The sequence below is a fragment of the Apus apus genome, chromosome 8, assembly GCF_020740795.1.
Source record: "Apus apus isolate bApuApu2 chromosome 8, bApuApu2.pri.cur, whole genome shotgun sequence".
In the NCBI taxonomy this organism is placed as follows: Eukaryota; Metazoa; Chordata; class Aves; order Apodiformes; family Apodidae; genus Apus; species Apus apus.
The window spans coordinates 25,131,237-25,158,870 of NC_067289.1; the positions used below are offsets into that span (position 1 = coordinate 25,131,237).

At 38.5% G+C, this 27,634-nt stretch overlaps 1 protein-coding gene across 2 annotated transcripts in view; it reads right to left on the reverse strand.

The window, feature by feature from the left end:
* RSRC1 (arginine and serine rich coiled-coil 1) overlaps positions 1–27,634 on the reverse strand; it is a 136,263-nt gene that overhangs the window by 100,208 nt on the left and 8,421 nt on the right. For both annotated transcript variants that reach the window (XM_051626764.1, XM_051626763.1), the window contains exons 3-4: positions 26,180–26,305; positions 5,440–5,610 (exon numbers count right to left, since the gene is read on the reverse strand). In XM_051626764.1, coding sequence (XP_051482724.1) covers positions 5,440–5,610; positions 26,180–26,305 — 297 coding nt within the window. The remainder of the gene's footprint in view (positions 1–5,439; positions 5,611–26,179; positions 26,306–27,634) is intronic.

Here is a 27,634-nt window from a genome sequence, read left to right on the forward strand (position 1 = left end):
AACTACAGAGATTATGATTGGGAGCCAGCATGTGCATAATTGGATGAGATAAACACAACATATCACAGACTTTGAGAGCCACCTCTTGTCACCATGGACAGTATGGGAAGTGATAAGCTGCTTGTCCTTCTCATTGTCCAACCCATTAACATAAACACCCAGAGGAACTGCTGCCAACCTGAATTTCAGCTTCAGGATTGCTGAGCACGTGTTGGACCTGATGAAGGTTTCACACCCTTAAAAACATGACCATTATTCCCCACTTACACCAGTTGGTCTAAAAAGAAGATTTTATTTCAGCCAACTCTTCCTCTCACAGAACCTTAAACTGTCAGAGCAAGAGCAGCACAGCTCCCAGATACAGTAAGTTTTATGAAAGTTTTGTGCAGAAAAGGCCAGAAAATGACCGATATGATTCAGGCTGTTGTCACATTAAAAAGCATCTGGAAATTATATTAAACACTGGTAGATTCACCTCCTGCCTCTCAGTTTTCCCTGCTGACATCCTGCCTTTTTAGGGCCATGCAGCAATAAAGAATTATAGAATAATTAATTTCTTGGGTTTAGTCTTGTTTTTGTACAGGAAACCCTTTCAAACAACTTTATTCAGCATTAAAACAAACTACCCTATAGTAGTATGTTATCAATTAAATATAGCACCCTATTTTTCTTTTAAAAAATGTGCTTTATACTATAAAGATAATTCCCAACTTTCTCAGCAAGTAGTCTTAAACGCAGAAGTCCATTTTGATATGCACAGACCTGTTAACAAAGTTACCGTATCTATTTACTAAGTAAGCATTTAATTGACAAATACCAGCCTATTCCATCGTTACGGGAGCATAATAAACCATTGTCAAAACCAAGCAGAAAAGAAAAAAACTGTTGTGATCTGTCAAAGCAGTGTTCCTCAGATTAAACAATGTTAAGATCTATTTACTTGTTTATGAAAAGCCAAATATGTCAGTGTAACCACCACCAACCTGTGCTAGAGGCATCTCTCCTTCCAAGCAAACATTTACCCTTCGCCACTGGTGAAAGGCAACAAGATCCTTTTACAACGTCTCGTCTTTTTCAATAAATTTTGCATGAAAACATGTTACCCAAGCACAAAGTTGCCTGCTGTCACACTGGAAGTATGATAAATGTTTAATGAAAACAACACCACACAGCTTGGTGTCAGACAACAGCTATCACACAGTCCTGCTTTGATCTAAACAGACACTTAAAAGGAGTTCTGAGCACGCTCTACACCACAGAACTCTATAACCTATATGCAAATAGGAGAAAATTACCATAAATGACTTCCTACTGCCTAGCCTGGAAAGAGGTAAGGAAAAAAACTAAAAATAGTACAAGCTCCAGGAGTGCCTGGCTGCTGCCAAACTCTGAGAAGTCCAATATTCCCAATGTACAGCTAATGTCTTCTGGCGAGCAGTGAGAAGCACAGCACCGGGCATTGATCACCCGAGAACCTGCCCCAGAACCTGCTGGGACACTGCCAGGACTCAGCTCAGAAAATAAAACTCTGCAAGGGATTTGGTTAAATGCCACTGGAAAAGGTCCCCTAGACAGAGGGACATCAGCAAATACCTAAAGAGCAAACATAGGGAATTAAAAGGAAAAATGAAGACTATTGAAAAATAAAAAAAGCTAAACTCTTCAGCTCCATAACACATCAAAATATTAAAGAAGCTCTGAATCCATTAATGCAAAAATGTATTAACAGCCTTATTGAGTATCAGAAATTAAAATGGGGGTTGGGTTTGATTCATGGCAGAGCACTTTTTTTTGGTAACAACTGAGAAGGTGCTTTTTATTTATTCCTTTAAAAATTGTCAAAAACATTTTAAAAAGCCATCCAAAATTCTGCTACTAAGCAAGCTGGGGTGAACCCCATAAATCTAGTAAAAGCTATTTACACCGAGCAAGTTTTTAGGAAGGTTTTTTTAACAATGAACAATGGTCCTCATGAAAATCAATTCTCAGAATGCCAGAACCTGCATGTTTATAAGCTAATCTAGCACCTTGTTTCCCTATTTTGCAGGGACAGAATCTTTTTCAATAGGATTCTGCAGTGAAAACCCCAGTGCTATTAGTTCAGATCTTATTTCTCAGCATATGTTTGTCTCTAGCAATTAGTGCATTTCAGCGTGACCAAAGAGCCAACAAGATTGTAATTTTTTTTTAGTCAGATTGATAGGACAGAGTCCATCGTTACACTGCCAGGAGGACTATCACTCATTTTCCCATAATAAATCAAACCCACACAGCAAGGGCCTACTCTGAGAACTGCAACTACCCTTCTTGATAAGCCTTTGGAAATTAAACCTGTCCCATTCCTCTAGAGCAGAGACAAGGCTCTTCCCTTTTCATTCAGTGACCTTTTCTGATCAATGCTACCCTTTTTTGTTTGATTTTATTTTTATGAGCCATGAGTGCATACTCTCACATGAGAGTCATTTTTGCAAGGGAAAAAAAAAAAATGAAGCCAGGAGAAGAAAAACAGGAAATGGGACAGCCAAATGTAAGACCTGATAAAATACTCTGGCAGAACAAGGAACACTAAAGTTTTGCCTTTTTTCAAATAAACAAAAATTTAATAAAAGAAAATCACCAGACTAAAACTTATTGGTAAGAACTAGACACCAGATGCTGACTATGCATTATAAAGCTTTGTGGAGTGAACGGAAAATGATAAAGCATCACAAAACTTATGTTAGTCCTTATTCTGTCTATACCATTTTATTTATAACACTCCATAATATATCAGTACATCCAGGAAGTTCTGTAAAAATTAAAGGTGTGGTAACACCTCGAGATACCACTTGTCAGTTAAACTGTCATGAGAAAAGCCAAGCATGAGTGGGCTAATTACAAAGCAGGAGCACTGGGAAGGTTGCAGCACAGAGGAACAGTCCAAAGCAATAATATGCAGAGCAGCACCACTGCAGAGACCAACCTGGTTATTGCAAAGAGAGAAATATGATGTCAGCTTGGCCTGGGAGACTGGATGAATAGAAGAGGCTGCAAGGCCACGTGCTTTTACTTTGGAAATGCTGGCAGCAGATAGTCAGAAAATGCCATAGCATTTCTTGGGTATTCTCTATCCTTGCAGGCAGTGCAGCTCCTTCTCCTACGCACTCCAGCAGATACACAAAACAAGCAAAAAAGAAGGGAACAAACAACTACAGTGAGATGAGGAAAGCAAAGCAGCACAAGCAACCTGGCTGGTTCAGATTACTTGCAAAACAGAAGGAAAATAAATAGCAATGCAGTGGTTGAGTATGAACTAGTCAAGAACATTTCTTGTTACCTGCCTGTCATCAGCTTTATTCTGCAAAGAGTTCTCACTGGAAATGAAATAATCCTGATAATATGAAGGATGGATCGTTTCTTTGTTTATGAATATCTAGGAAGTACTGCTGGAATGATTTCTGAGTTTGTTACTTTACCTTTAGAGGAGAAAACTATTTCAAAGTTTGACAGACTGCTCTTAATGCCACTTCTTTTCACCAAGTACTGTCAGATGCTGTAAATGAGCTTCCACAGTCAAATAATCATGCAGTAATTGCAACAGCAGTTGCACCAACGAGCTCTGCCTTCTCTGTGTATTCAAATATGTTGCTCTGCAAAGCTTTTTATAAACAATGATGTGATGCTGATACAGTCTCAATCTTTGGAATGACAAGTCACTGTAAAGGGAAAAGCTTCTCAGATCCATGTTCTCTGTGCAGATGCACTTTGATCGCTATTTGGTTAAACTGAAACATGTCCTACCCCCTCAGAAAAGCTTATAAAGCACAGATTATGTCCTCATCATCAGCCTAGGTACACTTCATTTTGTAGTCTGATAATGCTCCAAGTAAGAAATCCCTGCACAAAGCTTACCTGAGCTCAGAGGCAAATGGTCTGATGTCATGAAATGTTTCTATCAGCAGTTTGCACTCTCTCTCCTACTCACCTTGGACACGACCCAAACAGGTCATTTTGTTTTCCAATATAGCACAAGCAACTTGGTAAGTTACCAAAACATAAAGGTAAGTTGCTTGCTTCCAAAAAACTTCTGGGCACTCCTGTGTTCTTCCTGTAACGATCTCCTATCGATCCTTGTTCCAAAAGGAGGAGGAGTTGGGCAGCACACTGAGGAGCACTGCTGTACACTCCAACTTGATTTAAGTCCAGAAAACCTCTCACACACCAAACTTGATGTGCTTAGCATGGATTCTTACCCTACTTTTCTCTTTCAGTAAAATAAAAGCAAAATTATTTTGGCTACAACTTCCCAGCTTCTCTACAAGTCTTCCAGAAGTATCAAAATATATTTGAACATCAGGTAAGTGGGTAAAAGGCATCTTGTTTATGGCTTTTCAGACACGCTGGGAACATCATTGAGGTTCTGCTCACTGATTGCTCAGAACATCCACAACAAGAACAGACAAATATCCCACACGGTTTAGTAAGAAGTATCCCATAAAATTAGTGGAAGATGCCACTCTTGAAGTTCCCAGCATTCTAAGTAATATGCTATAGATAAAAAAAACCAAAAACATTTGAAGAGCTAATCTTGAATATTTAAATAATCAATTAATAACCATGGACAGGTATGTAATGATATCTGAAAGAGTAAATAACTAATCAATAACTAACCATTAAGCCATAAGACCAGGGAAGTAATTGTGAGAAGTCTCCACTGATGTGGGTGGAGGATGCTACTCTAGAAATAATTCCCATGTGGCATTTCAGTGGGAACCCACCAAAGAGAAGCTCAGGAGCTGACACACCAGTGCCTGCCTTCTTGGAACCAATCACAGGAAGAGGGAAAAGAGAGACATCACAGTAAAGGCTGCAGGAGATCAAGGTGTATAAAGCAGAGGTAATTGCATAAATTGCCTTTTCTGAAATCTGCAAGACCATCAACAGTCCAAGTCATTTCAAGCAGAAATTAGGCTGACAGCAGGTTTTGAAAGGCAATGTGAAAGGCATTGTTCACCCACAGCAAGAGCTTCTGCTGAAACTGCACTTTGAACCACAAATGAAGCCAAAGAGGAACTTCTGACAATGCAGGGAAGGGAGTGAACAGTGAAAAAATCTATCTTTGTAGGAAAGAGTCTTCATACCTCCCAATACTCTTCATTTTTCCTTAAATTGTGGTTATTAAGTTCTGGAAAAATATTTATTCAATTGAAGAAAGCTATTTAGCACACCTGAAATCAAGGGGGGCAGGGAAAGAACTGTAAATTAGACCTTTTCTAGTTTTAAATAGTGTCACATTCCAGAATTGTCAAACACTAAGAACCGCACTATTCAAAGACTTGAACTAATTTTTCACTTAATTCATCAAAAAATATCAAGCAGTAGAAGACAAACCGATTGCACAAACAACAGCAGATTGTTCCCTGGGTTTGATATAATGGTGTTGTTGGTCCCGTCACTTACCCATGCTTCGTGCCATGCATCTCCTTCTCCTTCCCTTTGCCCTTCTCCTTCCCCTTGTCCTTCTCTCTGCCTTTCCGCCGCTCCCTCTCCCGAGACCCACTGTGTGTTCTCCTCTGGCTGGATCTCTCACTGCTTCCACTATAGGAACGTTGTCGAGGTCTCGACCGGGATCTATAAAAAAGCCACAGCACCAACATTTAGCACTCCCGTATTTCTCTCTCTCACTGGGTGACAGATTTGTTATCCAGACCAACAGTTTTAAGCACATTTTCAAATCACGCAGCAACGTTGTGTTTTTAAACAAAAACCTGCCAATGTATCAAAAGAAATGTGAAATAGAAAGCGTTGCTTCTGCTCTGAGGGAAGAACACAGAAGTAAATTAAACCACCTATGTAGTATCCAGCCATTAACAAAGTCATCTGGTGTTACCAACATGATCTTTGGAGCTAAAGGAGGAGGAAAGAATTACTTTTTTTTTTTTTACATTAAATTCTTCGGTTCTGATGGATATAGCTTGGCAAACAAGAAAAGAACTGACATCTTCTGCTAAGTGCTTGTATTTACATATTAAATGCATTACTGCCAATAACAATATTCCAACAAAAGCCAGAAAACCCAGAAGTGAGGTGTCCAAACCCCAGCCTTGAGCCCGCAGAGCTGACACTTGAACACAGCTTCTTCACATCAAATGTGGATTTGAAACACACTTTGCAGAAATCCTGTAAGTAGGCCAACCCTCCAGGCCCAATAATGCAAGAAACTGCAAACAGGTGCAAGGGCTCGTGCACATATTTGATTCCTGGCTCCAAGTCCTTATGTGTCCAGGGGATACTCTGTTCTCAATCATGTTACCCTTTCCTGTGTAATAAATGTATGTGCTTACTGAGAGACTGGAATGAAAACAGATCAAGTCTTATTATGATACGACTGTTTCTGTATGTATCAAAAAAAGCTTTTCATTATTCCTCTAGTTCTTTTAGATAACTTTCTAAATTTTAATTTATCACCTATCCTGGATTAATACATCTTTTCTATGGTACATGAGACTGAACATTCGGGAAACCAGCAGTTCAAGTTTGCATTAGTTTCTGTTACAATGTACATCTTCATCACAGTTCTGATGGCACCTCATTGAAAAGTTTCATTAGGTCCTGAGAGGGTTGGGATGGGAAAGGCATTTTTTAAAACAGTATAAAAATTTTATTCAGCACCTCTTGGAGTGCCAAACTCCAACAGCCTTTAAAAGCAAAACCACCTACAAAAGATCACTCAATTTAAAAGGCAACAACTGTTTAATAAAACTCAACAATAGAATAAGCTACATCCAGATGAAGCTATAAATTACCTTCAGGAGGAATGTTGTTACTGAGTCTGGAACTTGTCCAGCATGCTGGGGTTAACACACCTACTCCTGCCATGGAGCCTCAGAGCAGCACTGGAGGTCAGACCCTCAGCCTGACCTTTCCTCCAGCAGATGGTCTCTCTTGCAACACAATATCTCCTATTATTGGTCACTATTAGCACTAAGACAATAGATCAAATTACCACTTAAGTGACATATTATGAACTACAGAACATTTTCTGTCTCAAAATGGATTTTGATTATGTCACTGCAAATTAAAAAGCATCCATCCATTCCTCGGTCCTCAGATACAGGAAGTTTTGACCCAAAAGAGTATTCTGGGTATTAGATCTATTTTTTGACTGGCACAAAGACACTGGTTTCACAGGCATTGTGATGAGGGGGGCAGATTTACAGCCTACCAACCTACAGACATTCACTACTGAAAGGTAACCCTGATCTTTGAGAGCTCTGCAGTTAAGATGCAGAATCAGAAATAGTCAAAAAAATAATAAAATGAAACCAACAAAAGCACTCCATAGCAACACAAATCACCCTCATTTGATGCAAGGCCTCTCCTTACTTAAGGATGAAATCACTTCAAACACTAATAAGTCAGGAATATTTCCTGCTAGTGAGCTTACTTCCTCAGCTCAAACTGGAACCTGATTTCACATCTACTTTTCACAGGTGCAAATGTCAGCAAATCCAGTTCAGATTAGCTGGGTGCTCACAGATTTCTGTTCCTTTACATGTTGAGGTAGACCAAATGGCAGGTATCCTATATATATACAGACAGCTTTTAAAAATTCAAAGCTGACTTGTTGCATCCGATTTGTGATAATGTACTTACAACAGCACCGACAAACTGAAGGAGGTAGGACCCCAAAACTCCTGGATCTCTGCTAACGTCTGCACCCTGAGGAGAGCTCCCAGGTTCCATGAAGTGCTGCAGGGAATGACTGAAGCTAGGATTGGAGCAAAAGCCACAGTTCTTCTGATACAGCGAGTGAAGCTGCATCACCCCTAGAACACATGAAACTGCACCTCTTTGGAGCCACAATAATGGAGAAGCATTGCCATGTCCAGGGACCCTGCAGTGCCAGGCTCACAGGGACAAGTGGAAACAGAAAACACTTAGGAAAATAAAAAGGCAGTGGTTTTTGCCTGCAAGGAGGTTTTCCCTGCATTCATCAAAAACCAAAATACAAGCTAAGGCTTCTTTCTCCCCAAACTGAAAAGCTGAAGGAAGGGACTAACCAAAAGAATAAGCAATGAAGAGACTGAAGTCATCTTTTTAAAACAGGCATAAGATGTAATCTTGAGGGGGTGAGGGGAAAGTCAAGTATTTTAAACATTAGAATAAAAATGGGATTCTTGATTCAATAAAGTTAAGAAAACACAAATAAATGAAGTTAAATATATTAGATTCATAGCAAGAAGGAAGTGAAAGGCAGGCAACACCATACACAGAGATCAAAAATACGTATTTAGAGAGCAAAGAAATTACACCAAAAAAAACATTTAAAAAGTACAAAGAAGGAAAAACACAATTTCCCACCAAGTGTGCAAGAGGATGTGCTGTGTTTGTACACAGGCAGATGCTACTGCTCTTCCTGGGATTGTATTTATTGTGACAGTTTGCTTGGGGAGTACTTAAATCTTCCCTCTTACAAGTGCTCTAAGACCTCAGTATCTAAAACCTGCCTGATTTCCTCCAGCTCTGAGGGAAGCTCCAATCACACTTACATCCCAGGCTACTTAAACCCACCCATTAATTCAAGACTAATTCTGTAACACCCACCAAACATAAGCTTCAACAAACCAGGTGACAAGAGGACTATTCAGTGAAGAAGTCACAAGTCCCCCCTTGGCTTGGTCTGACTATGAACAGATCCCGTCCTGCAAACATCAGGTCAGAATTAAGACAATATTTGAAGGCAAGCCTGGAACTTTTTAAGCTTCAAGTCTGTGACTTAGTCATCTAAAGAGCTTTCTCTACTTAATTTCCATGCCATTTCTTCCCCCTCTCTCTCCTCCTTTTAAAGACAGAGGTAACATCCCATCTTTAACATCCACTTCCGTGGCAACAGCAGTTTGAACAATGAAACCTCAGAAATTTAGATTGTGCTTTGACCAGCTTCAGACAAGGCTACTGACCTCTTTCTAGCACACCAAGGCAGCAAGTAGTTAAAAAATTAAGACCACGACCAACAACAACAATAATACTGAAGGTATTTTAGGCAATGGGAAGCATCTAGCAGCACTGCTGCCCTCCATAATGGCAGAGGAGCAGGGGCTGAGCTCAGACCCAGGGCCACCACCAGCACCTTCCCAGTGCCAGGCTGACACACACCAAAAAGCTGCACTTCATGCCACAGAACTTCAATTTCCAGTATGTTATCACTTCAGGAAAATAGCTGCCTTTTTTCTTCGCCTATAAGCCCAAAATCCTAACATATTTGTTTTAAGAGCACTTGATGCCAACTGCCACAAGGCCTACATTAAGCCCAAAACACACAATAGACTCTTGACAGTGGGAGGTAACCTCATCAAGTGAAAATTAAAGTATAATAAACTTGCTGCTCAGTATATAACAAGCCGTGGTACATTTCCACTTGTAGCACAAATGACTTCACCTGTGTGTTACTAGGAATTACTTTTAAAATATCTCACAGTATACACAGAACAGGAAATAAAGATGCAACTTTATGAAATGGAGCTACAAGAAGTCATCTGTGCCAAGAATTCACCAGTAAACAAGAACAAAAGTCCACAGAACAAGGAGAGAATCAAGATTTTTCTATTTTATTACTGTTGAAAAAAATAAACTACCCCAATTATTTGTATTGCAGCAAGTCCCAAAGTGTTCAAATTATAGAACTACTGGAGAAGGAAAAAAAACACCCATCATGCTGGAGAGTAGCCTGCCAGCATGCTCAGCCCCTTCCCCCAAAGCAACACACACCAAACACCCACCCACCATGCCAAAGGTTAAGTCATTTAGTCAAGTTCAAAGATCTTCAAAGAGTTCTTAGATCCAGATAAGCCCATATGTTACCAAAATTCTGTGAAAAGCTATTACTTTCCAATCTGCTTTTCATGTCTAAGTTACAGAACACACAGATGCTTGGCATCACTCAGGGTCCCTAAATTCTCACACCAGATAATCAAGGCTCACCAATAACTTCCCTATCTAAAATCCTAAGAAATGTCTTTATTCCATCAACACTTAGTCCACTTGTAAAAATTGAAAGTATCCATAAAAGCCCATTCAGTTACTGCACAATAAGTGTTAATTTGCTAATTTCTTCACAGGTAATCAATTAAAATGTAAAATATTGGATAAAATTAGTTGCACTAAATTTAACAGCTGCTCCATAAGCATAATTAGTTTCACAAGGGCCATATGTATTGGGAACAGAGACTGAGTTGAAACAAATAAGCAGATTTTAAAACAAGTTTGAGGAAATCTGCATTTAATTAGCAGGTGGGCACTACAACTGCATAATGTTTTTATACATTTATATTTATGAAGTGACAGAAGATCTGAAGCCTTTTTAAAATGGCGTTTATTGTTTGAATGGGAACTGTTTTGCTGCATGCTAAAGTGATTTAAATCCTTATAGCTCTGCTTTGAAAAAATCATAAACGGTGAAAGAAAACATGTGGGAAACTGTAAAACTAGAAAGAATTTGCGACAAAAAGCAGATACACATACCATAACCAAAAGGAAACTACACTTAATTAAATGTACACTACATCTGGAATATCAGCCTAATAAAACGTGAAACTATTAATTTTCATTGTTCTAAAGGAAATGAGGTCAGTGTCGTTTAGTATTTCCCCAATTATATCGCACTAAAGCACTGAGCTCTATCTTACAGGTACAATCTAATCTTTTCAAACCCCTCCAATTTGAGCACGGTCCCTGACACAGGCTTTTTTTAAAATGGAAAGAGGAATTAGAGCACAAAACCAAGACAGTTCAAACCGAAGAAAACAAGCTCTCTCTCAGTGAAGGTTTTGAAAAGAACGAGTGGCTTTCTTGGCAAACAGCAACCACCACTCAAGTAAAAGTTTGAGATGTCAAGCTCTTCCCTGGCATTCTTCTAAATATCCCTCAGCTGACACTGTTCTTATTAGATTATTATTAGCTGAATAGCCACAAACAAACCCCAACCAATTCATGCCTCTTTAATACTTCAGCAATAAATCAAAAGTCTGGGAAAGAACAATGAAACCCAACTGCACTGCATCAAACCTGGATATTCATATTGGTAATAAAGACACAGTGCAAATGCACAACTAATTACAGCAAAACAACATGTTCTCTTTCAAAGCAGATTGTGAGAAAGTTTCTTGTTTAACTCAACTTCACCACCAGGAAAAAAAATCATGGTACAAGTTCTTGGGGAAGGTAAAAGCATTTCAAGCATCAGTCGCAACTGTTTAGAGTGGAGAAATTATTAATGCTATATATATATTTTTAATGGATAATTGGCTCTCTCTATAAAACACGTCAGGGCACTGTTTGCAATTTCAAAATGCATGCATTGGAAAAAGTTAATTATAGATCATATGTATAATAATAGGGTTTGTTTATTGTTAAATGTAAGGTGAGCAAAAACGAAACTAGGCAGCAGCAGAGGCAGCTTGTAAGTCTGAAATGAGACTGATGCTAAAAGGAAAGAAGTTGTTTCAAGGCAGCAGTTCAGAGAGCTGGTAAGTGACAAAATAAGAGGAATATTAAAGATAGGAACAATATAATCCACAGTGCCAGAGAAAAGCAAGATGAAATATGAACAGTAACTGGGACAATCAAGAACTTTGTTCAAAGAACCAAGAAAATGGATCCACCAGATACAGACACCATCTTAGTTCAGCAGGAAACAATTCTCCATGTATAAATTACATTAATTACATAAACAAACACTTGAGAAATATTACCCCAAATTCCAGTAAGATGTAATTGAAAAAATCGAGAATATCCAGCTTATTTTCTGCTCATTCAAGAGTTTATAAAGCTACTTAACCTCAAGGTGAGGGAAAAGCAAAGAAGCTGTTAGTTTGCCACACAAAGATTCCAGCAGGAAGGATTCCTTCTTTTCTTAACAGAATTCCAGAACTGCACTGCTTAGATAGAAGAAAAAGCAATGAGAAAAAAATGAGCTGTATGAAACTTTTGTTCTTTTAGATTGTCTAATCCTGCAGAAAAGACATTTTATGTATTTTCTTAACATTTTTCAAAAAAATAATGGGAAAATTTTAATTCTACAAGCACAAAGAAGGGAACATATTCTACTAGCAAGTAAATTAATCAGGCTTTGTCATTAATTTATTTATACACATGCAGTTATTTTGTTCTTGATGCAGCTGGAATCTATTTTATAAACCAAGTGCCCAGCTTACTTTCAGGACTCTCAATAAATACACCAAGTTATTTGTTTCTGCATCATGCAGGCATTAGTGACTCTGCATCTGCTGCAACAGGAAGATCTGAGTGTTTCACACAGCAATGGAGAAAGGTCACATTCATTTTCCAGATGGAATCACTATCCAGGTAATTATTTGTTGTAAATTTGACAACACCTCTTATGTTGAAAAGTTAAGGGACATAAATGAGAGATTTCAAGGTTGATTTTTTCCACTTCTCCAGTGCCTCTGATAAGCTCAAGTTATATAGACCAAGTGCTGCTCTTCTGTCTCTCTTTGACAAGACCAGGGGTTTATTTATTCTGATTGTAAAACATCTACAACTGAGGCTCCAATCATGGTTCAAGCTCCAGGATTCTAACAGATTAATGTATGCTTACATCCACAAAGAGATACTAGACAACTGCATGGAATTACCTCAACAGATGCTTGAAATCAACTTATGCGATGGAACACTGGTAGTTCTCATCAACTGCAAAATAAACCCTGAAGTCCAAAGCCAACCCGAGCGTTACGGCACAACTGCTGCCAACACGAGGCCCTGGGACCACTGAGAAGTGGATCCAAAACTGAACCCACAGAAAAAGCACCTCAACATTTCTCAGCCTTCAACCCTGCAAATGGCACCACCTAAAAGGCTCAAAGAAACTGCTTCAAGGCAAGATGAAAGCACCTGTTTGTCCTTAGAACAAACACCCAATTTGAAAGACTGAAACTTTTGAGACAGACTCAATCCATGTGAGGAACAGAGGCCTCAAATGACCCCTTGGAAATAATGCTTAGACTAAAAGCTGTGTGTCTAACTTGTACTTGAGTGGTAACCAATTAAACCATTAATCTGTACTCAATTAAGAAAAATCAATATTTTTTTTCTTTAATTCAGTGATAACCAGACATCTTTTTTTCGAGATTTAAGAATGTTGAGGCATTCCACCTACACTTTTTACCACACTGAATGACTTTTAGAACACCATCTTGTTTTCCTAAATTAAAAAAAATAAATCTTAACATATTTAATGAAAGTAGCAGTAACTTTACTATAGGATCAAGTATTTGAAAATTAAGCCACAAAAGGGCTTTAGAAACTCCTAAAGTGCACACAGAAAAAAAATAAAATTAAAAACATCACACCATACTGACAGAATGTTTTGAAGACAACATGTCTGCATATTTTATTACTATTTTTCAATAGACATTCCATAAATGCAAAGATTTTCTTATTGACATGCAAGTTAGATGCATCTTTAATTTCACAAACACTGAGGAAAACGGTCTTTTTTTAATATTCTCCTAGATAAATAATGAACAGCTTTTTTCCTGGAGACTGATGAAGAACACAGAGCTGACAGGCTTATGGGATGCAAAACTTTCCTGGAAGTTATCACCTATAAACCTGTTGTGTCTTTCCCAAAACCCTACTCTAATGACTAATTAAAAACTCCAAGGAAGGAGCGAGCAAAAATCTTGACAATTTTACTTGGTATTCCAAAGAAAAGGTGTTTTCATCATGGAACCTGCAACTGTTACATAAAATATTGTAGAATGAAACACATCAAAAAGAGAAACAGCAAAATTTGAGATTTTTTTTTAAATACATAAAGCAACAGAAGTATTTTATTATAGTTCAAAACATACTATGACTGTTCTGATGAATCAATGAGAGCGATCACAAACTATCTGATAGTCAACTCAATTTAAACAGGTAATAATGATCAATTAAAATGTGATTCCTACACACCTATGCCTTCCTCTAAAAAGGATTTTCAGTTTTCCTCTGGATTTCTCTTTCAAGCTTTTCTGTTTGTTTAAAACACAAAACAACAAAACTTCACAAAACCACAGCAAAGCCATGAAATAATTACAGCCCAGTGTTGGTGGCCTTCCTGAATCTGCCCAAAGCCTGTAACAGCAGCTGCTGGGTATTGCACACACCTCAATTTTGAAACCTGAAGGCAAGAATTAAAATGCAAACTGTTATTTCCATCACTGAGAATGTTACCAAGATGATGCAGTTAACATGCTGACTCCAGAAATAAAACACTACCTATTGTCCCTCAAAAGCTTCAACCACTCTTACCCTGTCAATCCCAGAGTATTTACACTGTGTTGGGGAAGCTGGGAGGGAATTGGAACATAATGAGATTCAGAACTGAAAGGCAGTAACACAGCAGTTAGCAATGCACTAAGCAAAGAAAACCTGCCTGCCACCTTCAGATGCCTTTCCCCCTGTCACTGATGTCCCCATGTTCAATGTTTCCTGCTACTCCCCAAACTGCCAAGTCTTTGGGGCTGACATCCTGTTTTGAACACCCATCAATACAGAACACTACAAGCTAGACCCCTACCTGGCACTTACCTGGTATAACATAAAGGTTTGTTGACTGACCACAGGCAATCAAGATATTCCCATTCCTCAAATGAGATGATATCATCTCTAACCATCTTCTATACTTCATAGTTGCATTGTACTAGTAACTTGATAACTTTGGTTACCAAGCTTCACTTTCATAGTGATCTTGTGATCCTATTAGCTTTCTGTAAGGTATGTTCTGAGATAAGGTCGAGACTTTATTGTATTATTCAGGTAATTCGATCTTTTTAATTTAGCTGAGGCATGGGAATACTCCCTAGTTCAGATACTTGACCACAAGTCTTCAGGAAAGCTTCCATCAGAACACTTGAGATCTTTATCCTGTTGCCTGATCTACAACATTCTGACTTCTAAAGCTCCTTTCAGATTAGGGGTGAGTTACTACAACATCCTAACAACCCCCATTACCACCCCTCTGAGTAAGGGCTCCAGTGACTTGGACTCAGAGTTGCACTCTAAGGCACTTTTGCAGTCCACACCTGGGAAACTGTTGACATACTCTCAATTTTGGCAAGTATGTGTTCACTGGGTCCAGCAGAGAGGACAACCAATGGTGTGAGGTGTGCAACTGTGCAGACTCTCTCCTTATCCTGTACCTGAGGACCCTGTTGGGATAGGTCCCAGTTTTTAAGAGACTTTGATGTCTTCACAAACAATCAAACAAAGCCAATTACTGAGGGCAAGAACAGAGATAACGTTTTTGTTCTAGGATAAAGCATCTTTACTTAAACTGCTACAACACAGTGCATGAGAGTTCACACAAGAGGGATGACTGCTGGCCAGCAAAGCCTGCATTTTGTTAGTCAAAAATGAGATACAAATTTACAAACTACAAGTCAGTGAAACCAGGTCAGTCAGATGTTCTTCCACCACACAGGAAAAACTTACCAGACCAGGTTTGCTGGGAATTCTCCCTATGTAACAGCACTTCCCAGCGCCCCAGCACCGGGCAGTCTGCAGGGAAATGGCTCCATGTCAACCCAGGGGAGCAAAGTCCAGTCACCCCAGAAAAGATGACTCCTTTGAGGCAGCTGCACTGCCACACCAGAGCACACACATCAGTAGGTACAACTGTAACTAACAGCACAACTTCCAATACAGCCCATCAGAAAGCTCAAAGGCAGATTACAACTGTTGTTCCACTCTGAAATGTATTTCCCAGCAATAGGTTTGATAACCTACAGAGCAGCATTTCCATGTATTTGATGGGACTTCAGAAAAGAAAAATTCACAATGAGCACAAATAAGAAAGGCTATGTGGTTTATATAGTTCTTCTCCATACATATTTTTTATTGTTGTCTGCATGTATTTCTTGAATATTTGTTTATATAAGCATTCTCCAATATCAACCATCATAAAAGTCTGAAAATTAAAACAATTTAAGTTTGGAAGAATTCGTCAGCTTTCCTTAAGGACTAGTTTATATTTCAGTTTACCCTACCACAATTCACTTGCTTTAAGCCCTTATCTGTCATTTGAACTAATATTTCATGAAAAAATGAATTTTTTTGCATTTTTTTAATGAACTACTCTATTCAATCAATCTTCCACTTGAACCATAATCCGAAGATTTTTTTTTTTTAATATACTTCTGGTTTACCATTAAAGGACTAGAATCACATTTTCTGTGGCAGAAATGGCAAAGCTGACCTTTATTTTATTAGCCTACAATTTGCTCACTGGTGTTTTCTTAAGCTATATGAATGGTTTCTGTACCCTGATGACGTCCCCCAGGTGGTTATGATTACGTTGAACAGGACAATGCACTCATTGAAACCTTTCACAGACACTTACCTAATGGGATGTCACATTAAATCTGACATAGGAAGATAAAATAACTACAGACTAATTAGAACATCTCAAAAAGGACATTTTCAGCTGATGGCCCCCACATTTCTAAGGTAATTATTGACAGAACCGGCGCACTAACATTTATGTAAGGATGAGTTTTTAAACACGTGCGATTATTACACAGCATTTTTCTGGCAGAAGATGTCCTTGAATGTTCAGAGCTGTCAACATCTTGGAAATAGATGCCCCTGACTACCAAACTCTGGTAAACGTCAGAATTCGATTGGCCTACTACTCGCTTCCTCTCTTAATGCTTAATGACCAATTCCTCAGAGATACCCTTAAAAGCCCTAAAATGTTGTCCTTGGGTAGAAACTTTCACTCAGCAATCAATCGGGAGCAAATTAGATGATTGTGTTGAAATGTACTGCACTGTTTAAGCTAACAAATGACTGAAGAAAGGTGGGATATGGGAACATATGCCGCCGCACTGAAGTTGCTAAAAGGGTTTGTTGGAAGAATATTTGGTTTCCAGTGAAGCTGATACGGCACAAGAAGGGAGGGCGATGAAAGAATCACGAGTCATATGGAAATCCAAATATAGTGACAGACAATTATTTTACTAATTGCTAATGAATACAGTCAAGTGGCTTCAAAAAGCAAAACTTTGCTTGGACTACTTCAGGTTTTGACCTCTGCATGAGCAAATGCATTTCAAACTGAAGCCCACCAAAATTGATTAACGGCGCCAGCCAAGGCCAGCATGTCGTTGAAGCTTTTTTTCCATCTATCACATGGCCCCGAGGATAGTTAAATGAACCTTAAAATGGCTACAAACAGCTCAATGACTACACAGACTCCTGCCAATTAGAAATAATTAGGCAGTCATTTTGGTGGTGAGTCTTTTTAAGTGCATACATAATGATGCAATGATGCTTATTAGCGCTCTCATACGAGCTACGCTCAAACAGCCTGGAATAATTATGCAACTATCACAAAGCCTTGCACATCTCTGTACTTCACCTTAATGCATTTAAAAATCCACTTCATTACCTCCAGTAATTAATCCTCCATTAATTGCAGGAAAAGCCCAGTTTACCGTGCTTCGTTTCTAATTATCTTATAAATAGTTATGGTTCTAATTAATGTGTTCATTAAGCTGAATATCTTTCTCAAAGCCACGCTCAGAGCAAAGGTTCTGCTTTTGAGAGAAAAAGCCTAACTAGCCATAAGGTGAGGCCATTTTGGTTGTATTTGCTTTTATTTTAGTATATTCAACCTCCTAATTGGCATTTAAAATCTAATTTGGAAGAACTTCAAGAAGACTATATAGGAGAAAAATAGGGAAAGGGTGTTGGTTTTTTTCACCCCTTCTCCAATCAAGAAGCTTAAAGCTCTAACAGGAAAACTTTTAGCATATCTTTTTGATATAGACTGGTAACAGATTCTCAGTGCTATGTCACAGATTAATTTAAATTCTATTACCATTTAGCTTACCCCTGCATGTTTCCATCTAAAAGAAGCAAGAACTATTGAAGAAAAAGATACATAAACAGCATATGTACAATTTTAGAAAAATACTACTGCCCTTACCTTCATTTCTAGGATGAAAATCAGCAGTACAGAATTACAAAAAAAAAATCTAAATCAGTTATTTGAGCTAAGCACAATATAACCCTTTAAAGCAATGACAGTTTTTCAGTGTGCCTTACTAGGAGTTGTTATGATGCTATGGAAACTGTAACTGAGGAATACTTTGCAATTGTATTTATGGATCAGGAAACTCCATATTGGAAGAGTATGTTTCACCACATTTTGGAGGAATGCACATATGAATTGGCAGAAAACTTCAAGATTCAAAACTAAAAATTCTACAGAAGTACATCCAAAATATTCAGGTTACAGTTAATCTTAAGGTATAGATATTAAAGTCTGGGAACAGATAGGAAGTTAACTTTTTCAAAATATACAGTGTATTTAAATACATCTCTCCAGTTACACTATGCAAAAGCAAATAGAAGGTTTCACAGTTTTTCCTTATATGATCTTGTATTTATCATAAAGTTCATAGCTGAGTTTGTTACTTGGACACTTTTCACAGTAAAAAGATAAAGGCTTCACACATGCCTGAAACTGTAAGTGTTTTGGCAATCTTCTCTTTCTATAACATCACACCTCAGTAAGACCTGGCATTGCTGAAGTGCAGCTGGGCCATCAACTCTGAGAGGGCCAAAGTTTTATACCAATAAACCTCTACTAGGACCAGATGAAGCATTATCCTCTCTATATATTCAATATACTATCAAAAAACCTGGCAGCTGCCTGTCTGGATCTTGAAGTACAATTCATTTACATGGGCTAAAATTTGTAAAAAGGTACCAAAAATACTGAATGCAGCAGCTGCTGTCCCACTGAGGCAGCACTGCCCTGCTACTGAGCAGTGGCTTCAGCTGGAATCATGGACAGAAGCACTGACCAAAGAATTCCAGGGCATAATGGATTTCTACAGAACAGTGGTCATCTCTAAAAACAAAAAAACAAAAATCCTCTGAAGTAAGAGTCAGCAATTACCATCTCTACCACAAAGATGGATTGTGAATCCATACAGCAAAGCTAAGAGCAAAGAACCAAATAACTAAGGCAGTGGTCCCCAGGTCCTGACTCCCATGGAGTTCCAAACCAGCTTCCAGCCACAGAGGCAAGACATTCCTGATGAACAGCTGATCTCTCTGGTAATTAATTTTTCCTGTGACCTGATATAGCTCTAGCAACACATTTAACCTCTAGTTTGAGAGCAGCAAAGCATCAGGCGCAGCACACTTCAACCACTGCTGACCCCTGAGCCAGGGTAGGTGGGTGTAGGAAAAAGTCTTGTTATAACTGTCCCTTGTGTAACTTGAATAAAATAACACCAGGATAATATACAAAGATAACTGAGAAGGACTGTGGTGACCAATCCATTCACAGGCAAAGTAAACATGGCAAGGAATCTGTGGAAAAAGTAATCCATCACTAAAACTCTGGTGAACAGGGAAGCTGAACTAGGGTTGTAGGTGTAACGTTAACTCTGGCACAGCCAACCTCAGCAGGCCTGACTGGGGAACATTCAAGATGTAGGCTGAATTGAACAAAATTCAGGGTGAATTTTTGAAATACATGGGGTTGACAGCTACTTCTATTCTATTGTTGCAGGGTAACTACTACTCTTGCTAGGGTTTGGGTTTTTTTTTTACATTCTGCTGAATCCCATAGAAGAGATCCAGCAGAACACTTCTGTGGCCAAAAATACATTCTTCCCTGGCATCTTTTTCAACTAGATACTGCTACTGCCATACAGGATTAGGATTAGAAGGAAAGATGGGAACAAAGCAAACAGTTAAATGTTTTACTACTAAATTCTACCATTTTATGTTTCACATTTTGATAATCACATTCTAGAAACTAAGACTGGAAACAGCAGCAACTCACAGAGCAAACAATGATGGTCTTGTATTACCAATGCATCTTTAAGACATCTGCTCTGCGTTGGTTTGCAGAGCTGCCTCTAGAAACATGATCTCTGCAGCAAAAAAAAAAATTAAAACAGGGATTCTATTTCATGGGCAGAGCCTTAGTAGCAGAGAAAAAGATTATTAAAAAAAAAGTAAAAGCACGTATTTGTTTAGAATCTAGACACATCAAAATCAAAAAGCCAATTCTGCACTAAGTGGAATTGTATTTTTCTCATCATCCTGAGTATCTTTTCCCAAACAGAAAACTGAAGCATAAAAAAAATCCACCCCAAAAAAACCCACACCAACCTGCACATACACCCTTTGGGAAAGGGAGAAATAAAAGGGTTTTGAATAAGCTATACTTAAAAGACACTGGGTGTACATAACACCTGGACTGCTTTAGAAACAAGAAGTTTACATGTAATTAGACTCAGTACTTAGCTCTAAATGAACAGCTTTTATGCATTCGTATCTTTAAGGCTTTTTTTTATATATACCAATGAAAGGCATCAAAGCAACTGTCACTAGCAGCTATCTGGCCTTATTGATAACTTCAGAGCCCTTGGCATTGCCTTGTGAAGTTTAATTTCCCAAAGTGGTCAATTAGATCTCAGTAACGTGCTCATTGGTGGGTTATGGCTCCAGGACATCTTCTGCTGCCTCACCTCTGCATTTCTACCACTATAGTCCTCTAGACAAGCTGTTAGTTTTTTGAAAAAATTCTGTTATTATAGCTTAAAAATAATTTTAGAGACTGCTGGTGATATAGCCTATAATGCAGCAAGATCCTAAATAAAAACTGTAGGGTTTGGGGTTTTTTGGGGGGAAAAGAAATGTGCTCTGACATTGCCAGTCACAGGAAAACTGAGGACCACATGAGCAAACTCAGTAATCTGAATTTCACTAGTTCTTCCTTGCCCCAAGCCCTTACTTGAAGTTTAATGAAAGAAATACTGCAATATCTTCATTAAATATACTTTCTAACGAACCAAGGACTCCCAACTTCCCCTTCCCCACCAGGAAGAGACAAACGTGTACTATTGACACTGATTCCTTACATAATTTTGTGGATCTGTACAGCTAGATGCATGTGAGTGTGATAATGTGAGCAAGGACAAATAAAAACCCTAGGCAGCAGATCAAAACTTTAAAAAAAAACACCAAAATACAAATCCAATAGCTACTGCCAGGCAAAAAAAAAAAAGTAAGGAAACATTTCAAAATAAATACTCTGATTAAATAGCATTGCTTGATTTCTTATAGGACTTTTATCTGCTTCTCTTTGGAAAATCCTTGGATCCATTTCCAAAGGAGGTATTTCTAAAGCATTTGTATAGATTAAGACAGCTTTCACCACTGTCTGGCAATGTGTGCCCAGCCTTGTTCTTCACAGCTGTCTTGTCATTTCTAGTTTCTCCCAGCAGACACACACAGAGCCACGTCTGTACCCTCTCCCATCCCTCCTTCTATCTCCTGCCCATCAGACAACAAAACTCCGTGTCTCATGTCTGTGGGATGGTGGATTCAGCAAACCTTCACTCTCCTCCCTAAGCCCCTTCATTTCCCCCAGAACAGCAGGTATCACCTATGTTCATGCTTTCTTCACAACATTCTTAAAAACCAGCCTAAGCCCACACCACTGTAATTCACCTTACTTATATCTGTGTGATGATCTTTACCCACTTCTCAAGCCATTTCATTCTTTTTTTTTTTTAATCTCCCCACTACCTCCCCTTGTTCTTCCATAAACAATTCAGTCTAATCTGCAACGTATTTCAATATTAAATCAATTAGATTGGGATGACAGTAAAGAAATAAGACATAACCATGTAGCCTCACACACACTAGGAAAAAAAGCCTAATGCTGATCACACTCTTCCTTCACTGACAGTCCAGAGGCACCAGTTCTACCAACAGGATGACTTTACACAACATTTTCTCTTCTTAAATACATACAGATGCATTAGCTGTTGTTTTGTCAATCTAAGTTGAACTGTTTTAAAGATATTTCAAGGCAGCAGTTTTCAGCTTAACATAGAAAGCCAAAAACACTTGGCAGACAGTCACCACACACTTGCATATTTAATGGCAACTACAGTGAAACACTCTGTAATCATTGCATTGTACAAAAGCAAGGTTAACATATTTCAGTCACTTCTATTTAAAGCTCCACGAATTAAAAGATTGCCATGACAAGTTCTGATGTAAAGGAAGTATTTTCTTATCCGATTAACTTGCAGAACAATGGCAGTGAAAACTCTAAAAATATTAACCAGGCTCTCTCCACACAGAAATTATATGAAATCTGAGTTGCTCCATGCCAGAGAAGCATAATATTCTAATAAGAACTATCCTAATCTTCACCTAGCAATAATTTCAAGATGATATTATTATTCTCATTTCCTTGAATAATATCCATACTCCAGGGCCATTTTCCTTCTCATATTCAATATCATGCATGCTGGTATCAAGATTCCTTTCCTCATATCCTGTCACAGTATCAATCACTGCCTCCTGTCCACTCAATCCACTTTTGATTTATCAGCCGCCGTCTTTCTGGACTCCATAACTCGACCCAAACCATTTTAGCAAGACATTGACAAATAGCACCCAGTATCACATCAACCTGTTCCACTTAGTAAACTAAGAAACAGTAACTGTGACATCTCTGCATAAGTATTCCATTCTATTCCCCAGACTGATGTATATTAATGAGGAGATGGTATTTGAAATGCTTCTTCCACATCAGCATCTAATATGATCAAATTAGGAAATGGGATGATTTATTAAATTTCACAGAGCCGAAATATTTCTTTCTATCACTCTATGTGTGGTTCCAGAAAGTGAGCTGTTGCTTTCAATTTCTCTACTGAGGATGTGCCTGCGTTTCACAGACGAATTATTGTCTTTAAAAAGATTGCAAGAAGGCAAAATGTTATTAAGCAAATGCTCAGTAAAACAAACTAAATCGGTTTTAAAATTCCTAATTTAATGTAAATCTTGGTTGTTTTGCTGAAATTCAGTTTGTGATCTTATTAAGTCATATTTGCATTGTACTATCTTGCTGTAGGACAGCTTTAAATTTATAGCATTACTAGGAAGCCCCACTTTTTTGACTCTAAAAAATGCATCTAAAATAGTTACAATATTCACAAGTTTTCTTATTTCCTAAAGTCCCAAAAAAATCATTTTCATTTACCAACAATGCCTACTCAAAATATTTCTAAAACACATCATTATGGAAATCTAACTTTTCAAATTGAAACTTGACACCTCAGTATTTCACACAGTTGAAGCTCTGTGAATCGTTCACCCAAAATACCTATGTTAGAGAAGTTATTAAAAAATTGTACATCACAGCCTCAGACACACCCCAATATTCTCACTACCTTGATAAGGTGTTTTAATTTGATGGGGGACTGTGGGGAGAGAAGACATGATGGGATACAGGATTTGTGCCACCTGCCTGACTTACACCAAAAACAAATGCAGTGATTTAAAGACAACCTTGTAATGGATCTTAACTTCCAGTATGAAACTGGTTTTCTAGTGTCAGTCCCATTCCCACTGGAAAAACAAAATAAAAGTTCCAAATATAAATAGCAGAGGGATGATCACTTTATTGCTGCACCTCAACAAGAACCCTTCAGTGGGTGCAACACTGAGTTACTGCTGGGTGGTTCACTTCCCAGGTTACAGATTTTCTGTTCCTAAAGCAGTATTTGTCTCTTCAGGTTCACCAGCTTTGAATGGATTTTTTTTTGCTAACTGTTTTTAAAATTTGTTTCAACTTCTGGTATCCACAACCTCCAACACCAGGGCTTCCACAGGTAATTTTGTGACAAAAAAGAACCATCTCCTTTTGTTTACTAGGATCTGCCATCACCCCACTTGGGTCACTTCATGCCTGCTCCAGCTCTTACACTGGAGATGACAAGAAACACTATCCCTAATCACCTTTTTGCACCATCCATGTTATTTTTATTTTAATAGCCCTCTATCACACTCCCTCTTTCCCCCATGACCTCTTTTCCAGCCTGAAGAATCCTAACATGCTCAGTCCTCTCAGGAAGCCTTTCACCAAGGGCACACAACAGATTTTGAGATAGCAAAGAAGAAAACTATTTGTTTAGCATAGCAGTGACTGCCTCAGCACCAACCAAGAGGGAGAACACAGGCCTCTGGCAGCACCTTTCTGCAGCCTCTAACCCTTCTCCAGAAATAAGGTGAATCCATGGCTTCTCAGTGTACCATTACAGCAGAGAGCAGACTCGGAAAAAATCAGAGGAAAGGATTCAACGTGTCCTGTTGGTTTGAATTGTATGCTACTAACATGTTAGTTTTATGCTTTCAAGATGCCAAAAAACTCTTCCGTTAAAATTTAGGGTGTTATTTATAAATATTCTCCCTGAAAAACCATGTCTGTGAACAGTAACATCATTTCAAGTGACCTGCAGCTATACCTTCCTAGCTGCAGTACCGAAAAGCCAGTATATTTTATATATATTTTATAGATAATATTTCCTACAACAAAATTAAAGAAACAGTAGTCATGCTTGTAAAGCTTTTAGGTGCATAGCTTCCATACATTGCAATGATAATTAACATCAGTAAAACCCTTGGAAGAGATGAGCATTACACTTTGTCTAATGAGATTTGCAGTTTACATATTACAATAAAACTGAGATCTTTAAATCAGTTTCTCCCACTCCTTAATCCTGAGTACCTGACATGCTGAAAACCACCTTCATTTTCATCTTATTCTTTTGGCATTTCACTGCATTAAAACTGATGTTGTTGCTAAAACAGTGGAAATGTACAGGAATATTTCTACACACGGTGCAGTAGCTTATCTGGGGTCCCCAGCTCAGACGGTTAAGTCTCCTCAAAGAGGGATCAGACAGTTTAAATCATCAAATTGCTACTACAAAGGCACTGTAGCAATAAGTGTCCAGGCAACTATTATAATGAACAGCTGTGAATAAGCCAGGAGAGAATACAAATAAGAGTAACTGAAACATTCGTATCTTTCAACAACAATTTTCCAACATGTAGAGGCAACAGCTCTACTGATTGAGTATACAAAAATAACATGGTTTACTAAATTCTTGGTATACAAAATCAGCTGGCTGAAGACATGTAAAAATGTATCAAAAAAGCTTTGATCTGCCTGATACACTCAATAATAAATTTAAATTCAATAGAAAATGACAACAGTAATTCTGATATCCAAGGATCAACTTTTTAATTGAAAAATACACAAACAAAAAACTGAGCTTCTTGTAATTACAAATGTATATAGCAGATTTTCTAATACAATTTGCAACATGGTAATGGTTTCAAACAGAGAGGGGGGATTTAGGTTAGATATTAGGAAGAAATTCTTCACTATAAGGGTGGTGAGGAACTGGAATGGGTTGTTGATGCCCCATCCCTGGAGGTTTTTAAGGCCAGGTTGGACAAGGTTTTGTGCAACCTGGTCTAGTGGTGGGGTTCCCTGCTCATGGCAGGGGGGTTGGAACTTGATGATCTTTGAGGTCCCTTCCAACCTTGATGATTCTATGATTAAATATTTAAATCAGATCACAGAATCAGAGTGTTGTTTTTTGGTTTTTTTAAGAGCTATTGCTCACAATCCGATTTATCAAAAATTTCAGTATCACAGGTATCTTAATATTGTAATAAAAAAATGTGTAGCTTTTAAATACTCATCTCTTTCCCAGGGAAATACAGATGAGACAACAGTTCTGATCTTCAGAGAGCCCATGTTACACATGGGAGTCATGAAAATCAGGAATCAAGGGTGGCGAGCCACTGGCCCAGGTTGCCCAGGGAGGTTGTGGCTGCCCCCTCCCTGGAGGTTCTTCAAGGGCAAGTTGGATGAGGCTTGTGCAGCCTGGTCTGGTGGGAGGTGTCCCTGCTCATGGCAGGGAGGTTGGAACCTGATGATCTCGAAGGTCCCTTCCAACCCAACCCATTCTGTGATTCTGTGATCAAAAACAACCCCCAGGAAGTTTCCAGCTGATTACAGTTAAACAAAGGTGACTCTATAACCATTTTTTGCACTTGGTCAAATGCAAAGTACCTTTTATCTTCTAAGCCAACTGTTCTACCAGTATATTTTAAAGATTTAGCACATCAAAAGCACAACACAGATTAGGAAGAGTTTCAAGTGACATGTAGTTTAGATGATCACTTGCAACCATTTTTTTCTAATATATTCCAAACTCAGTAACTATGTGGAGATTTTATATACAAGCTTTTACAACAGAAACAAGAAACGTTTTTCCTAGAAGAGTCTTACCTTCTTGTTCTGCTTTTTGATCTTGATCTCTGAGACCTGTAGGATTTGCCTCTGCCCCTTGACCGGCTACGACTGCGTTTCCTTCTGGAGCCATATGAAGAGCTGCTGCTGGACCTGTGTCTGCGTCTGAAACAAACCCACACTGTTAGTGTGCTGCTGCTTCTGGAAACACACACAGAGGAACAGAAACACTAACAGTTTACTTAGAAGGGACACACAAACCTGTGGGGTTTGTATTCTGCTGTAGAAGCCTCAAGTAACGCTATGACACCGCAATAACCAACTCACATGGGCAGTGCCTGTCTTAAAGAGCTTACTCTCTAAAATAAACATCCCAAGGGAGAAAAAGGGCAGATGGAGAAAAAGTAGTTCACTGATTTGTCTAAAATCATGCAATGTCCTCAAGGGCAAAGCCAGGAACACTATCCAGCTCTCAATGGTTTTTAGTCCCATGACCATCTTCCTGAAACTCGCTGCTTCTTTGCTACATCTAAGGTTGAAGCAACATTTAGAACCCCCATCCTCAGCAGGATCTACACAGAAATACACCCCATTGGAGGAGGGCTACAACTCCAGTGCTAAAAACAAAACTCAAAAAATGTTAACTTCTGCATTGCTGCTCTATACAATTATTCCCAATCATTCTACCTACATACATAAAATGTGAACGGAAAAACATTTTAAGTTATGCACACCTTAAAATATTTCATGTATGTAACCTCACAGATTTATCATCTCACCTTTTATAACACACAATCTTTGTACTGCTCTGGTGCAGACAGACCTTCCCTCCTTTTTTAATATTATTAGTAATCAAAAAATCAGTGTTAATTTATTCCTTTTGAGCTTTGAAGCTTTCTCCCGAGTTCAGTCAGGAAGGTAACTTCCTTTTCCCCTCCCACCCAACCTCCCCGTTTAATTTATTCAAAGAAAAAATCCTTACACACAAAGGAGAAAGGTGAAAGAACAGACAGAGAAATTACACCAACCCATCCCAAAACTTGGGGAAGGAATAGCTTCTAAGTCTTTATCTTAACACCTCCCCAACAGCTAACTAAATAACAACCACAATCCTTATGAGACTTTCCATATTTTTTGCCTTCATTACGTTTGATTAATGTTAAAATATAACAGCACGGTGACAAACTTCTGTAACTCAGGATGTAGTCACTGTGATGTGTGCCTGTCTACCCTAAGGCAATGGGTGCTGTATGCACACAAGGAGTGCTGCTGCAGTCCAACCTGGAAAAGATATATATAGGTGAACTAAGGAACAGGTCTTCATCTGAAAAAGGAATGCAATGTTCCTGCTAAATGAAGATGAAGAACAGCAATCTTAGAGACTGCAGCTTTTGATTCTTAAGGGTCAGGGATAAATCCAGCAGGATCCCAGCATGTAACAGTGACATAACTGCCAGGAGCAAATGCCCTAAACTAAGAGCAAAGCAAAGGAGT